Raw genomic sequence first — 14805 nt, 5'->3', positions numbered from 1 at the left:
AACTCATTAGAAAAGACCCTGATGCTGGGAAAGATTGAAGGCAGGAGGAGAAGGGGACGACAGAGGATGAGATGTTTGGATGGCATCACTGACTGGACATGAGTCTGAGCAAACACTGGGAGATACAGAAGGACAGGAAAGCCTGGCACTTTGCAGTCCATGGGGTTGCAAAGAGAAGGGCAACACTTAGCAACTGAACAACAATGACAACTCTGGTTTATTCAGATGGGCCCAGGGTAGTCACAGGGGTTCTTATAAGACGGACGCTGATATTCAGAAGGCAGAGAAGTGACGGGAAGATGGAAACAGTGGGAATACAAGACAATGTGATGTGGGACCACAAGCCAAGGAATGAAGACATCTACTGGGGTCACACAGAGTCGGACGCGACTGAAGTGATTTAGCAGCAGCAGCAGCAGCAGAACTGGAAAAGGCAAGGAACGATTTTTTCCAAATCCTTCAGAAGGGATATAGCCCTGTCAACACCTAGATTTTAGACATCTGACATCCAGAACTGTCGGAGAATAAATTTACATTGTTTTAAGCCACTCCATTTGTGATCATTGGTTGTTAGGACAGCAACAGGAAGCCAACACACCTCATTTGTTCATCTTTATGGCCTGTGAGATTGCACAATTTTGGTGTATTGATATCAAGAGCATGTATTAAAAGGAAAAATGACTTGTTTGAAGTTGAAAACTTTCTAAATTTCTCTGTGTGTCTCTGCTCACATTCATATACTAACCGCACACATGTACACAGATACAAGGTACCCACAGAGAGACTCTAGGGTTCCCTTCCATTGGGAGATCATGCCGTGCAATCTATAAATCCAGGCCACTTTCCCCCTGCCTCCACGTGAAAACCAAAAAAGTCAAAGATGTTCCACCAAGTGTTGGTGAATGGAATACCTGTACTATTTGGGAGTGTCTTTCAGTCTTAAGTACTATATAAGCTTCTCTTTCCGCAGGTATGGTCAGAAGAAGAAAGGAAGCTGATACTAATAGATATTAACAAGTGAATTGGAGACCATGGGGTTTAGTTTAGCTTCAGAAGGCAATCCTACTAGAAGAGCCACATGGCATCATCCATGTGCAGAAAGAAAAGATTATGCACTTTAAGGGGTACATGCTGCTGACAACAGGAGCAGGGAAAAAAAAAAAAGATTCCCCTTGCCAAATGAAATAGGCAACCTGGCAAATAGGAGAGAGTAAAGCTTTTAGAGGATTACATGAACGCAAAGGATAAACTCTTTGCAACATTCAGGGGAAGTTGGTGGAAACCTGATGTGTAAGAGGACCAGAGTGGAAGAAAAGTGTTAATAGCAGAGAACATGTAGCTGATTCACTTCATTGTGTAGCAGAAATTAACAACTCTGTAAAGCAACTCTATTCCATTTTTTTAAAAAAAGAGCGGAATAAATCTAGAAGCTGGAAAGTTAACAGAGAATATGCTGCATACACTGCAATCTTTTCACAATAAGTTTTTTTCTTACTGGTGGTAATAAAAATTATACCTCAAATTTGCCTGAGGGTCACATTTTGAGGGAGAAATAGTCATGAAATCATTAAATGATGATCTTCCTGGTCTCTTTGTAGCATACAAAAGTTACAATCTGGGTCCTGTTTCTCTGCCTTTTTGGATGACTTTATTTTGTAAATTTATCGAGTAGCTATCAGACTTAGAAAATAATTATTTCTATCAGTGTTTTTCAGTGCACTAGACTCTCCAAAGAACTTTGTAGAAAACACCAATGCCTGTACCCCATCACTAAATATTTTGATTTATTTGGTCTAAGGTATATTCTAGGCATTGATATCTGTGATATTGATACTCTCCAGGTGATGCTTACATATAGCCAGAGCTGAGAATCACTCATTTATATCAACCAAGCATATTTTAAAGCTGTAACAATAATGATCAAACCTACTATTTGATAGGGCTTCCCTGGTGATTCAGATGGTAAAAAATCTGCCTGCACTGCAGGAGACCCAGGTTTGATCCCTGGATCAGGAAGATTTCCTGGAGATGGGAATGGCTTACCCACTTCAGTATTCTTGCCTGGAGGATTCCACAGATAGAGGAGCCTGGAGGGCTACAGTCCAAGGGGTTGCAAAGAGTCGGACATGACTGAACAACCAACACTTTCACACTATTTCACTTCACAACATGTCCACTGCCATAACACATTCTTTATCTGCTATTGGAAAGGAAGTGTTATCATCAGTTTACAGATTTGAAGGATAGAGCGTGGTTATAATATTTGAACCCAAGTGTGATTTCAATCCTGAACTCTTTATGCTTTATTTATAACAGGAGGTCAATGTGGGAAGAAAGTCAGTGATTTGTACAAAGTCTTTCTGGACTTCTAGAACCCAAATAAAAGCATATGGTCCTTGGTGAGAGCAAAGATAGAAGGACAGGATAGGATCTTTATCTTAAGGAATAAATCCATCAAGCCAAGGAAGCTTGGTCAGCTGCCCACTGATCTTTGTTCAAAGAGCTGCATTCCACTCTAAAAGGTAGTACTCTAGGTGATGTTGCAGGTACTATGAGGAGTCTTACTAACTTTTCCTCCTACTATCAGGAATTCAGACCTACATGGCTCTTCTACTACAGCATCTCTTTACATTTTAGAATTAATTTGATCCTAATTTTAAATCCCTTTAGTGATCTTTCAGGAACTTTAATCTCTTTAATGTAATCAGCCTTCATCAGGAAAGGGGAATTTGTAAAAAGAATAGTAGTGAAATTGTTAAAATCGTGTAATACATACAATAACAGTTATTTTGGTGGTGGTGGTGTTGTTCGGTTGCTAAGTCATACCTGACTCTTTGTGACCCATGAACCACAGCACACCAGCCTCCCCTATCCTTCACCATCTCCAGGAGTTTGCTCAAACTCATGTCCATGGAGTCAGTGATGCCATCCATCCACCTCATCCTCTGTCACCCCCTTCTCCTCCTGCCTTCAATCTTTCCCAGCATCAGGGTCTTTTCCAAAGAGTCAGCTCCTCTCAGCAGGTGGCCAAAGTATAGAAGCTTCAGCTTCAGTATCAGTCCTTCCAATGAATAATCAGGGTTGATCTCCTTTAGTATTGACTGGTTTGATCTTTTGTGTACTTGTTATAATGGTAATGTACCAAGGTATGGGGGACTTGCATGACACTCTAACCAATGTGGCCTTTATGCTTAAGTCAATAAGGGGGTGGGAGATAGTACTCTGGAATTTCAAACATGAGAGGGATAAGATCAGATATTTTATCTAAAATGAACATTTTCTGAGGCTACAAGGAGGCTGGATGGAGTAAAAGATAGGGAGGGGACTCGTGACCAAGGGATCAATTGTTCTAGTACAGGAGGAAGATGATGAAAGTGACGGAGAGAAGGAGGTAGAATATGGAACATATTTAGAAGGCAGAATCTTCAGCATTCAGTAACTAATAAATTGAAAAGGTGAGGGAAAGTCAAGGAGATTCCTAGGTTTCTGGCTTGAGTAATTGAATGGTATTTCTAATTACCAAGACAGGGACCAGAGGAGAAACATGTTGGTTGGAGGAAGGGTGAGGAGGAAGATGTAATGTGTTAAGTTTGGCATGGAGATTGAATGACATCAGATGGGATCTTCATGAGATCACGAAACAGTCATTCAGGCTGAAGGAAGGTTTGGGAACCACCACTGTGATGTGGTGGGGGAGGTGACAGGGCTAGAATTAGGATTGGGAAGCACTGTATACTCTTGTAGTTTTGTCTAGATACCCTACCTCTAATAATACTGATGACGATTATCTGTAATATGTGGAATATTTCATGTGTCAGTGGTGAGCTGCTTAATGCCTTTAAGGCATTGTTGCATTTAACTATTCTCAAAACAGCGTGAGTTATGTGCTGCGACGTTCCCATTTTACAGATACAGCAAATAGCAAGTTACTAAGTCCTCCACTAAACAACCTCATCCAGTACACTGGAATTTTCCATAGTTTTTTTTTTATAATTCATTTTTTTTAATTAAAAAAATTTTTTTAACTTTACAATACTGTATTTGTTTTGCCATACATCAACATGAATCTGTCACAGGTGTACATAAGTTCTTACTCCTGAACCCCCCTCCCTCTTCCCTCCCCATATTAAGTGAAGTATAGTTGATTCACAAAGTTGTGTTGATTTCAGGTGTACACCTGATATATATATGTATATATATATATATAATATGCAATATATAATATATATTATTTTTCAGAGATATAATCCTCTCCTTTTTTAAATTAATTTTTATTGGAGTATAGTCACTTTACAATGTTGTATTAGTTTCTGTTGTTCAGTCACTAAGTCGTGTCTGACTTTGCGACCCCATGGGCTGCAGCAAGCCAGGCTTCCCACTGTCCATCCCCCAGAGTTTGCTCAGGTTCATGTCCATTGAGTCAGAGATGCTATCCAACCATCTCATCCTCTGCCACCCTCTTCTCCTTTTGCCTGTGAGTCTGTATTATACAGCAAAGTGAATCAGCCATACGTATACATGCATCCCCTCTTTTTTGGATTTCTTTCGCATTCAAGTCACTGCAGAGTGAGCTATACAGTATGTTCTCTTTAGTTATCTATTTTATACATAGTATCAGTAGTGTATATATGTCAGTCTCAAGTATTTTATTCTCCCCCTTTACCTCAGCACAGTCTTTAGCACATTGAAAACATCCAATATGTGTTAGCTGAATAAATGTGACATGTAACATTTACATGTTACAAGATCACTCTTAAGACAAAAAAACGTGACTAACAGTCATGGGGAAAGTAGGGTGAAGCGATCTTTTTGGTGGAATCTTGCATTTATGATTTTGCATCTTGCATTTATGATTCTTGCAGTTTCCTTGGTGGCTCAGACGGTAAACTGTCTGCCTGCTCCACGGGAGACCTGGGTTTGATCCCTGGGTCAGGAAGATCCTCTGGAGAAGGAAATGGCAACCCACTCCAGTACTCTTGCTTGGAAAATTCCTTGGATGGAGGAGCCTGGTAGGCTACAGGTCCATGGGGTTGCAAAGAGTCAGACACGACTGAGTGACTTCACTTTCACTTTGCATTTATGAATGGTTGAAGAAACAGGTATAATTAACATAACAAATTGATTTCTAACCTACTTCAGTCTTCAGGCCTCTTTATGGTATCTGATAGAAGCTATGGATCCTTTCTCCTGAGAAAGGCATGCTGAGGGACACAGACCCCCTTAAAATTTTAAATAGAGCTGAGGTTCATTGATTCTACTTGGGCTTAAGACATGCTTTGATACAGTCTTCAAACTCTTTATATGATTCCTTTTAAATTGCCCCCAATTCCATCGCAAAGATAATTTCTCTTATTGCCTATTACAGCCAAATTTTGATGTAGCTGGAATTAAGCATTAGAGCATTTTCTGAGGCATATATGTGATTTTTATTACCTCTCAATTCAGATTGAAACAAATCTAAGTCCTTTTCCAAATCTACTCATTGAAGATTTTAGAGAATTCTCAAAAGGGCATCTTGTACACTAAGAATATAAACAAATTGCAAACCCCTTCAGGAAATCATTGATTATTCATAAAGCTCAATTAATTCTTGTGTATATTTAATAACACACTCTTATCTATGACTATTCCTTACAACCCAAACTAACTATGTGCTCAGGAATTGTAAATAGATTTTAATATCAGCCTGAGAGAAACATAATTAGGATAGGAATGTGCTGCCAAATAATTATATAACATACTACAAATTATAATCTAGTTAGTATAAATTGAGATTCATCACTATTACATTGTCAGAATTTATCCAAGTAATGAACTTATCATCAATTAAGTGTCTCAAAGACTACTAAAGGACTCTCAAAAACCTTAAAAAAGAATGAACTGCTTAATTATTTCCTCATTTCTTTGAAAGTCAACTAAGTACAAGGCCATGTGCAAGTTCTTTATGTCTAGACAGTAGTAAGAGGATTCTTGCTTACTTATATGCATGGAAGCTCAGAGCTAAAGGGAAGATTAGCAACAATTAGAATAGAATCCAACAATCCTTTTTTTACAGATGAGCTGACTGGGTTGACAGGCATAAACAGACTTGTTCAAAGTAGAACATTAAGAGGGTCTAAGAAATTCAGATCAATGGCACTTTAGACCCTGGTTTGAAATTCTAGCCCTAGCCCTGTAACCTCATTTTTCTCATCTGTCACATGGGATATTTTGAGACAGTAAAAAGATGTCATTTTAGTCAATACATAGCCTATTCTGACACACACATTTATATACCTAATAAGTGGTGTTTATTTTCTCCTATTAGGAGAAGACAAGAATTTGCAACTCACGACTTTCAGTCCAAGACTCTAGTCACAGTCCCTTACCACGTTAGAAATTAGCTTCATGATCTCCAACCAGTATATTGGCATTGGATAGCTAAACTCTTGTGACATTCAGTTTCAAGTTCTCTTATTGCCTTAAAGTGGCAAACATTTGGGGTTTTGTTATTGTCTTTGCTGTTGTGTCTTTATCACCTTCAATCAGTGCTCGACAAATAGGTGTTGGATGAAAGAATAAATTGCTCTACCGAGTCCCTACAATGTTCACTACTGGGCTTCAGTAGAAACAGCATTTCTTGCGGACTTGTGTAAACTAGAAATGATTGGATAGCTGAGAATCAAGGGAAATAACTGCATTCAAGAAGTAGAAAGCTTAATTAAGTGTGTTCCAGGTGCCATTACTTGAAGAATCATTTGACATCTTGATGTACATAATAGCAGTAGAATAAGATACTTTCTTTTCCTTTTAAATCCTGAGACAAGTATCAAATCACAGCCTAGCCACTAGCTAGTTCTGTGACTTTGGGTAAGTTATGAAACCTCTCTGAGCTCTGTCAGTTTCTTGTATGCAGAATTTTCTCATACAAATTAAATGAATGATTCATTTAACCTGCTTTGCACAGTACCTGGCACATGATAAGTGTTGAGTAAAAGGTAGCTTCTATGATCTTTGACTTATTCTGTGCATTCTATGACTAGAAATAATGGACTTGGGGATGACTTAGTGGATGTAAGTTCCAAACACAGGTGTGCAACCTCTTAGCATGTCAGTGTATACTGTTTAATTTGATGTCTTCTGTCCTAAGGCATGAAGACTGATGGTGTTTCTGTCCTGCGAAAACGTGAAATGAAACCCATCTAAAACGTGAAATTATACCCATCGAACTACTTCCTCTTGCCTTAGTCACAGCTGTTAGGCACAGCTTATATGAGGGAAAAAAAAATCAATGCACAAAATTATTTGATTAATCAGCATTGCCACTGCACTTCCTAGCAGAGGGAAGCTGGGCATTAAAAAAAAAAAAAAAGGCATTTTCTGTCTGGCCTCATTTTTATGTTAATTGAAACAAAAGGAAAGGAAAAAAAAAAGCAACAAAAGCACACAAATGTTGATGGGAGAAAATGCAATATAATTCCACAAAATATTTTGGTACTAAAATGTTTTATGGAGACTAATGGTTCAATTATAGCTTAATGCTTATTGCCACGAGTGTTGTAAGGGAGGAAAACATCTCCCCTCTGATGTACTTGCTCATGTAAACAAGAGGGCAGGTTTCCTGAGTCAGAAACAGTATGTTCTCACTCACCCAGTGGCCACTCTCTGGCTCAGAAAATCGGTCCAGCCCTAGAGCAGTATCCCAGCTGGATGGAGCACCATTGCGTCCCCTCCCTCCCCATCAGAGGACCATTAAGTTTCCGCTCCTTATGCTTGAAATACTGACTTGCTTTCTCAATCCTATTACAGGGTTTGAAAACAACTCTGCTCTTCTCCAAAGAAGCACGTTTATTTTCAGGTCGTGAAATGCATTTTATTAGCTCAAACGTATCACAGTTAATAATACAGGACTTTGGGGTTGAATGAAACCTTTCTTTTGAGGAAACTGAGGCACAGAGGACTTGTCCACTGTGCCTGACAGAGCTGAGAGTTCAGCATACTGAGTGGGGTAGAAGAAAGATTATTTATGAACAGCCTCAAGCACAGTTCTTGGAACATGTGTTTTGTTTATTCATTCAGTAGAAATGTATTGAGCCCTTATTGTGTGTTAACGTAATTGATATTGGGGATTTGGGAGAATGAGACAAAGAAGGCGTATATCCTCTTTTATAGAAGAGTATAGGAGGGGATACGGATAACAAATGGATCAATGTCTTTAATTATAAATTTTTATTAGTGTTACAAAGCAACTAAGTAGAGTGCAAGGTCACAAGGGACGAGAAACGGTTTCCTTCTTTGGGACTTCCCTGGTGATCTGCCTTGCAAGGCAGGGAATGTGAGTTCGATCGCTGGTGTGCTAAGTTGTTTCAGTCGTGTCCGAGTCTTTGAGACTCCATGGACTGTAGCCCACCAGCTTCCTTTGTTCATCAGATTCTCCAGACAAGAAAACTGGACTGGGTTGCCATTTCTTCCTCTGGGAGATCTTCCCGACCCAGGGATCAAACCCATGTCTCCCACGTCTCCTGCATTGCAGGCAGATCCTTTACCCACTGAGCCACCTGGAAAGCCCCTCGATCCCTGGTGGGGGAACTAAAATCCCATAAGCTGTGTAGCAACTCAGCCTGCACGTTGCAACTACTGAGCCCACATACTGCGACTAGAGAATCCACGCACTGCAACAAAAGATCCTGACTGTCACAATTAAGACCTGTTGCAGCCAAATAAATGAATATTTTTTTAAAAGTGAGTTCTTTCTTCTTTATCTTCCAGTGATTAATCACAATGGGTTAGGTGAGGCTGACTTTGGAAAAAGGTATTGGCAATTGCAAGTGCAAAAGTCATACCGAAGGGAAAGAAGCCATCTTACATATCCAGGCAGAGTGTCCCTGAAATAGGGTATTGGAGACAAAGAGGCTAGAGGGGGGAGGGTGGGTTATATTACATAGGTCACAGGAGTTTGCATTAAGAGCATGTTTGGTTGATAAAATTAATACTGTCCCTGAGCTTCAATTTTCATTTGCAAAAAAAAAAAAGTACCAATTTTATCAAAGGCTCTAATGTTTATGAAAGGACAATGTGGCTTATCACCCAGCATGGCACTAGATATATGTTTGGAATTCCCTGCCCAGAGTCCTCCTACCCTGTGCCTCATCTTTAAATTCATCTGCCATCAGCTACTCTCTTGGTAGAATCACACTCCATGGGAATGAGCGGAGGTGAAAATATGGTGGACAGTGAGGAGTCATGGGGAGGAGAAAGAGACCTGGGGGAGGTAGAAGTCAGGAGGAGCTGGTGACCTGGGATTTCGACATTAACGGTGGACTAAGCGGTGCACAGCATCCTCTGAAAGCAGCAGGATGCCTGCTGGGAGGTGGTGGGGGGACAGGGGGTGAAGAAGACCCCTAGTGACCTGACGGTCCCATGTGTATGTTGACGCTTGTTGGGGCCACTCTCAGACTGCAGAAATTCACAAAGACAGTTTGTTCACACGAGAGCTCTGCTCCTCCGTAGCCTAATCAAGTCTTGACATTTGAATTTCTAACAAATTTTTGGGAAATAACTTTTCAGATTCTCATCATATAGTACTTGTTCAATATGAATAGAAATAATTATTTTGCTGAAGTGATTAGCATGCCCCAGAATGACTATAGACTTTCTCCCAGTTTTTACTTTTAGATAAATGTCAAATATCTTCCTTAAAGTGCATTGGATTTCTCTTTTCTAAAGAATCATTAAAAAGTGGTAAAATATGATCAAGGTGTGGGGAAGTATAGAAAAATAATGAGAAATGTGCATGAGAAGAAAGCCAAGTTGACCTGGCAGAGAAAATTTTCTCAGCAGTAATTGTAGTCACCAAAGAAGTAAAAGCTAATAATACTAATTTCATCTAAAGGAGAAGAGCAGTAACTGGTTGTATTTTCCCCAGACATTGCTGGAAGCCTAGTTCAGAATGGAAGACTTCTCCATTCTGAAATGCAGGCCCTTTATGGTAAAGTAGACTCACAGTTTCTGAGATCAGGTGGTCTGCAGACTCAGTCAGGCAGTTCAGAGAGTGACCTTGTATGAAGCACTTAACCCATCTGAGCTTCAGTGTTGTCAACTTTGAAGTGAGAATGCCAAATTTACCTCAGGATAAACTGTGATAAACCAGGAAAAGCAGTCAATCCTAAAGGAAATCAACCCTGAATATTCACTGCAGGGACTGATGCTGAAGCTGAATCTCCAATACTCTGACCAACTGATGCAGTGAGCCTACTCATTGGAAAAGGCCCTGATGCTGGGAAAGATTGAAGGCAGGAAGAGAAGGGTGCAGCAGAGGATGAGATGGTTGGACGGCATCACTGACTCAATGGACATGAAATTGAGCAAACTTTGGGAGCAAACTTTGGGAGATAGTGAAGGACAGGGAAACCTAGCGTGCTGCAGTCCATGGAGTCTCAAAGAGTTGGATGTTAAACAACAATAACAACAACCTGAGATGACATGAGATGACATACAGGGTGTCAGATACCATCTTTGGTGTCTCTGTGAAAGAGATGAGTCTCTTTCTTTCCTTTCTTTCCCTCAGGAGAAAGAGATAGGTTAAGTGGTGGCTGGAATAGGACCCTAGACTCCTGAATCCTCAAACTCCCTAGAGATACTCCACAGACATGCAGGAAAGGTCTCAGAAAAAGCTTCTATATGCAATTGCCCACGGATAATGGAGCAAGTTCAACTGAATCACAGAGTATCCATTCACACAGGGTGCCCCACTTTGCCCAGAATAGAAAGTCCTAAGGCCTTTTTTATAACTTTTCAAACCATAACAGATTCTTGGAGGTCCAAATGAAGCCCATCCAACCAACCTGGGTCCTTTGCTTTGATTTCAAAAATGGGTAATACTTCTACCCCATGCAGTAAGATAAGGGTTTCATGTTGGAACCTTTTAAAAAGGTTCCCCTCCCCTCCCAATTTTTTCAGATCTTTGGTCTAGAACAAAGAGGGGATGAACAGTCTCTTCAATTGCTTTCCCTCAGCTCCATAGCCAGTTGTACCATTCAGATGAGTAGGGAAAGCAAATGCAAGATAAAACGTGATAAGACAGGATGGAGAAAGAAGTGTTTGGATCAATGGCTTGGGCAAAACTGAACTGATCCTATTTTTCTTTGCCCCTATCAGACAATCCTTGAGAGGAAGATTTTCTATTTTTATTTTCATTTAAAAATTTTCCTTTGAATGATGTAATCTCTATTCTACAAGGAAAGAATCACTTGTAATCAAAGGAACTGTATATCCACATTTAGCAAAATAGAGAAGAAGCTAGCAGCCCCTTGCATGACCACCAGGCATTTCTCTTGCCTGTTCCAAACCTGCCCTTTGGGAGAGATATGACCAGTTATGTGAGCCAAATAGATTTCTAACCAAGAGAAGCCTCATCAGCAAATCATCCCCTTAAATGTAACAGAAGTCCCTGGCTTCACTTATAAAAGACTCTTGGGATAGGATGCTTCTTTGCATTTTGAGGGCTCCGCATAAAATCTGGGTGTTTTTCTCAGTTCTGGTCCACACTCCATTACACACTTTAATGACTGCACTAAAATTCTCAAATGAAGCTTTGGGATAAAGGGCAGCTGATTATATTTATTCACCTTTCAGTGCTGACATCACTGCAATATGCTTGCTTTCTTTACTGAAAGGTACTTATAATATCCAAAGACGTGTTAATGGAACTGTAGTTTAGAAGTAAGTAACGGCTAGTCTGCCTAACTGGAGAAGCGTGTCACAGTGGAAAAACCACCAGGTGGGATAAAGGAGGCTGAGTTCTAGTTCTTAGCTGGGTCACTATGGAAAGTCATGTTACCTCCTATAAAGTGAGAGGATTTGCTTTGATGAAGTCTATGATTGTTTTCAGTGGCAATTTTAAATGCATCCTGTGACTCAATGGCTTCCAAGAAATGCCCTTCAGGTATTAGATATTAGAATCAAGCAGGACGACTGTGCCAAGAGATCTCTTCCAAGTTACTCAGAAATCCACAGCTCTGCACCTGCATGGAGGGGTTGGTCTACATGTGAAATTAGTGTGCATTACCAGTCAACCACACAGCTCACCCAATATCTTTTAAACTAGTAAGTAAGTAAATATGTGTTAGTTACTCAGTCATGTCTGATTCTCTGTGACTCCATGGACTCATGTGTCCATGGAATTCTCCAGGCAAGAATCTAGAGTGGGTAGCTATTTCCTTCTTCAGGGGATCTTCCCTACCCAGGGATGGAAACTGAGTCTCCCGAACTGCAGGCAGATTCTTTACCCTCTGAGCCACCTGGGAAGCCTGCAGAGTGCAATAACACCTTGTGCCATTTTAGATAAAAACATTGCCTTAGGCGACAGTGACCACTTGAAAATCAGAAAGTCACCAGTCTGGTCATGTAAATATAACCTGGTTACTTTTGCCTACTTTCCTTCAATTCAATTCCTTGACTCGTATTAATGCTTCTATTTTATTGTTATTTTATTAGCATTTGTTGAGGTAGAGTTGCTTTACAATGTGGTGTTAGTTTCCGCTGTTCAACATGACTCAGCTACATGTATATATATATATCCCCTCCCTCATGCACCCCAATGTTCACTGTAGCACTATTTACAATAGCCAGGGCTATATTCAATCTTAAATTGAATGGATAAACATGGGGTACATATATTCAATGGACTATTACTCAGCCATAGAAAGGAACAAAGTCGGGTCATCTGTAAACCTAGAGACTATCTTACAGAGTGCAGTAAGTCAGAAAGAGAAAAGCAAATATCTATATTAACCAATGTATGTGGAATGCTTCTATTTTAAACCCCCAGCTTGCTTTTCCCATTGTCTTTGTCTATGCTAGACAAGTCATTTCTCAAGGCATTTTAGGCTAAATAGTCCTCTGTTGCAGATGGGGGACGGGTGTGGACTTTGTGCCTTACAGGATGTTTAGCAGCATCCTTGGTGTCTAATTACTAGCTGTCGGTGGAGTGCCACTGTCCCTGTACGATGACCAGAAATGTCTTCAGACATCTAGAAGTCCCTGTGGGGTGAAATCACTCTGTTTGAGAGTCACTAGTCTAGGTTTCAGAGAAGACAATAGCAACCCACTCCATTACTCTTGCCTGGAAAGTCCCATGGGCAGAGGAGCCTGGTAGGCTGCAGTCCATGGGGTTGCAAAGAGTCAGACACAACTGAGCAACTTCACTTTCACTTTTCACTTTCACGCATTGGAAAAGGAGATGGCAACTCACTCCAGTGTTCTTGCCTGGAGAATCCCAGGGACGGGGGAGCCTGGTGGGGTGCCATCTACGGGGTCGCACAGAGTCGGACATGAATGAAGCGACTTAGCAGCAGCAGCAGTCTAGGTTTAATCTTTTTTTTTCTTTTAATTCTGAACTTCTTGGGCATAAGACCAATGCTATACATCCCGAAATGCCCAGAAAGTATTACTCTGTTGTTATCACTCTTAACATTACTATCATCTTCCATTTATATAAGGTTTCACAATTTATCAAGTGTTTTCACCCACATTATTCATGGAGATCAATGCATGGCAGCTCCTGGTATGGAACAAATGAGGAGAGAGAAGCATCTTTTCTGTGACTTGTCCCTGTTTCCCTTTTTTACCACACTTGAAATCTTTCATGTTTCACAGAAGAGGACTTGCCATGAGGAAGAGGTATTTAGGACAAGTCAGGCACTGTATAAATAAAATCTGGTGGATTTCTGAGACATAAAATTAAAGAGATGCTTTATCACCTTGAAATGATACTCATCTCAATGTCTGCTTGCAAGATCTACTAATCTTTCAAGAAGGACACAGGACCATATCAACAGCTGGTTTCAAAGAAACCTGAGCCCAGTGGCTCTTTAAAAGGGTTCTGAAAACTGCAATCTTCAGCCTAAATGAACTGCTGGAGTTTTACCATGCCGCACTCAGTGATACCGGATGGCATTTTTGAGAAAGAGAAATGAACACATTCCCCTCCTTTTCTCTTCCTCCCTCCCCCTCTTACCTGCTTAAGGATCTCAGCGGCTGTTTCATGTGAACAATCAAATATCACGTAGAACTCCTTGCCTTTCTTCATTTCCTTGAGTAACGGCTTAGCATCTTTATTCCCAGAGGGCAGCTGGCGGATTTTGATTTTAATATTATATCTGGAGGGAGCTTTGATGAGCTCTTGCAGGCGAATGAGACCTAGAAAATGACATTCAATCAGGCAACAGACTGTTCTGTCCAGAGTATTTGTTTATTGCCATTTACAGTCAAACTCATATCATTCCCCCAATATAGCAAGAGGCCACCTACCTAAAGGTTGCGTTATTGACTGCTCATTTATCATTCTTGCTTCTATGGTGGATCATACTATATTTTCCTTTTGTGGGTATATGTGGCTAGAAGCACAATTTTCCCAAGAGGATTTTGAATTTTTTTTAGAATGCAATTGTCCTCTCCAGCTTTCACCACAAATCGTTAGCAAATCAAGTCAATAACTGTAAAACTTTTGTAAACAAAATTTGCTTGATGTTTTCTAAGGTCCTTGAGGTAATGGATATACCGTCTTACTTAAAAACAACAAACAAACAGCAAAATACTAGAATTTCTTGGGACTATAAACCTCTGCAACCCTTTCATCAAATATTTATATATAACATACTGTTTTGCAGTTAATTGGTTGGGCTGTTCTATATCATCTTTCAGTTCCTGCCATATAAGCTATTTATAAATGGCTTGTTTTTTCTTTCTAATATAATTGAATATTGAATGGGAAAATACTTTCTTGATTAAAAGAAAAGACCACTGAATATTTAAAAAGTCATGATA

General features: G+C 40.1%; 1 protein-coding gene across 7 annotated transcripts in view; it reads right to left on the bottom strand.

The window, feature by feature from the left end:
* GRIK1 (glutamate ionotropic receptor kainate type subunit 1) overlaps positions 1–14805 on the bottom strand; it is a 464784-nt gene that overhangs the window by 138241 nt on the left and 311738 nt on the right. For all 7 annotated transcript variants that reach the window (XM_018049047.1, XM_018049094.1, XM_018048953.1 and 4 more), the window contains exon 4: positions 13997–14178. In XM_018049047.1, coding sequence (XP_017904536.1) covers positions 13997–14178 — 182 coding nt within the window. The remainder of the gene's footprint in view (positions 1–13996; positions 14179–14805) is intronic.

This window comes from Capra hircus, chromosome 1, assembly GCF_001704415.2.
Source record: "Capra hircus breed San Clemente chromosome 1, ASM170441v1, whole genome shotgun sequence".
NCBI classification, from domain to species: domain Eukaryota; kingdom Metazoa; phylum Chordata; class Mammalia; order Artiodactyla; family Bovidae; genus Capra; species Capra hircus.
Note: the sequence above shows the minus strand (reverse complement) of the source record. Positions and strands in the feature narration are given on the sequence as shown.